Source organism: Arachis ipaensis, chromosome B07, assembly GCF_000816755.2.
Source record: "Arachis ipaensis cultivar K30076 chromosome B07, Araip1.1, whole genome shotgun sequence".
NCBI classification, from domain to species: domain Eukaryota; kingdom Viridiplantae; phylum Streptophyta; class Magnoliopsida; order Fabales; family Fabaceae; genus Arachis; species Arachis ipaensis.
This window is the reverse complement of record NC_029791.2, coordinates 5,469,455-5,471,352: the sequence shown is the minus strand read 5'-3', so window position 1 is coordinate 5,471,352 and position 1,898 is coordinate 5,469,455. Positions and strand designations below refer to the sequence as shown.

General features: G+C 25.8%; 1 protein-coding gene across 1 annotated transcript in view; it reads right to left on the bottom strand.

Moving 5' to 3' along the window:
* The window catches only part of LOC107609914 (L-ascorbate oxidase), a 5,365-nt gene that overhangs the window by 1,393 nt on the left and 2,074 nt on the right, over positions 1-1,898 (bottom strand). The window contains exon 4 of the mRNA XM_016311972.2: positions 850-1,053. Within this exon, the coding sequence (XP_016167458.1) occupies positions 850-1,053 (204 nt within the window). The remainder of the gene's footprint in view (positions 1-849; positions 1,054-1,898) is intronic.

The window sequence follows — 1,898 nt, the reverse complement described above, 5'->3', positions numbered from 1 at the left end:
ATCCTAATTAAATCCTGTAAAATATTATAGTTAAAACTTAAAAGAATAATTTTGCAATAAAACAATAACTAATGTTAACTAACTAAAAATTAACTTTTATATTTATTCAATATTTTTATATTAAGTTATTTATTTATTTATACTCGACTAAAATAAATTAGGTTATGACCAATTCACCTACTTGCTCAAATCCAAAGCCTTTTCTAAACTAATTAACACTAATAATTTAATTATTAAAAAGCCCTGCTACTTCCACTAATCACCAAAGAGTATTTCTATATGGATCACTACTAACAAATCCTCCATATTTAATTCTACTTGAAAAAACATGTTTGATTTAACTTATTAGCACACCCAATTGAAGGTTTTTTTTTTTAATTCATTAAAATGGGTATACATAAATATTGATCTATCATTTTCCTATGCCATAGCTTCTTTTCATTCTTTCTTGACCTTTTGTGCTTTATTATATGTACCTTTATCAACTAGACCCTAATTATTCTTCCTTTAATTCATACTGCATCAGTTAAAGACTTAAAATTCGTGGTACTAGGTGGAATTCAGCATCATTCTCATATATATATAAACTTATTAAAATCCACCATTATGCCTTTTCAATGAGACATACATAAATTATTAATTAATCAAAAAAAATAATTTTGTTGATATAGTGTGAAGTCTAAAAAAATTTTAGACGTGCATCTAATTACACTATATTTTAGATTAAACGCGTAAATAGTCATTTAAAAGATAGAACAGATATAATTAGACGGTTGTATTCAGTGTATTAAAATTAAACTCTTAACTAAATTGAAACTTATATAATAATCAATATAGTAACGAACTTACTGAAATGGCGAAATTAAGAGAAGATAAGGAAGTGGTGCTAGCAATTCTGATTCTGTAGGTCTTGTTTGGATGAACATGGAGAATCTGTGGTGCACACTCTTCATCACTTGTTCTAAATTTGCATTGGGGTAACGTCGCATTATTATTCACAATATTAGCTGCCATGGAACAGTTATATTGTCCTCTTCCATTAATCAACAAAGACTGAAACAATAATAGCGAAATAATGTTATTAGTTAGCATTAACTTATGGAAAAGTCTAGGGTCAGCAACTTTTTCAAATTCTGGCTAACATGTAACCAGTAGGAAAAAGTGAGTTATTGGATGAAATCTCATGCTAATTTCACACCATTAAAATCATCATTGATGGTTATTTGATGGCTACAAATCATAAAAGTTGATACCCCTATCACTCCTCTTAACTTATTAACAACAGATAGTAGGTTTTAAATCTGCTTAGATATATAGGATAGTAGTAGTTGCTAGCACATTTATATGGATTTTTAGCACATTAATAATATGAAAATGGTCTAAGAATATTTGATCTATAAATATTCGGATAAAGTATATTTTTTATTCTTAAAATTTGTCAAAAGTCTTAAAAATGCTTCTAAAATTATTTTAATTTTATTTCAAAATTTTTTTATTTATATCGATTATATTCCTAGTAGCTAAATTTTTAAAAAATTTAGAATCAATTTAGCAATAATACTTGATTTTAAGGTTCTTGAAAAATTAGTTAGTTGGAATTTTTTTATGTAAATAAAATTGAAGCAATAAAATTCAGAATACTTTTAAAATTTTTGACAAAAATTTCAAATCAGAATATACTTTACTCTAAATATTCTTTAAAATGTACTATATGTCTATATATGACAAAGAACATTTATGCTTTTATTCTTCATGTTAGTATTCCTAACTACACCTTTAAGCATATCTCGTGTTAGATTTTGATTTGCAATGCATTTGAATCCGTTTATTCAAAATATTCCATTTTTTTATCTTTATTCCTATGTCACAATGCATGTCAAATGTTGGAGTGTACTTTA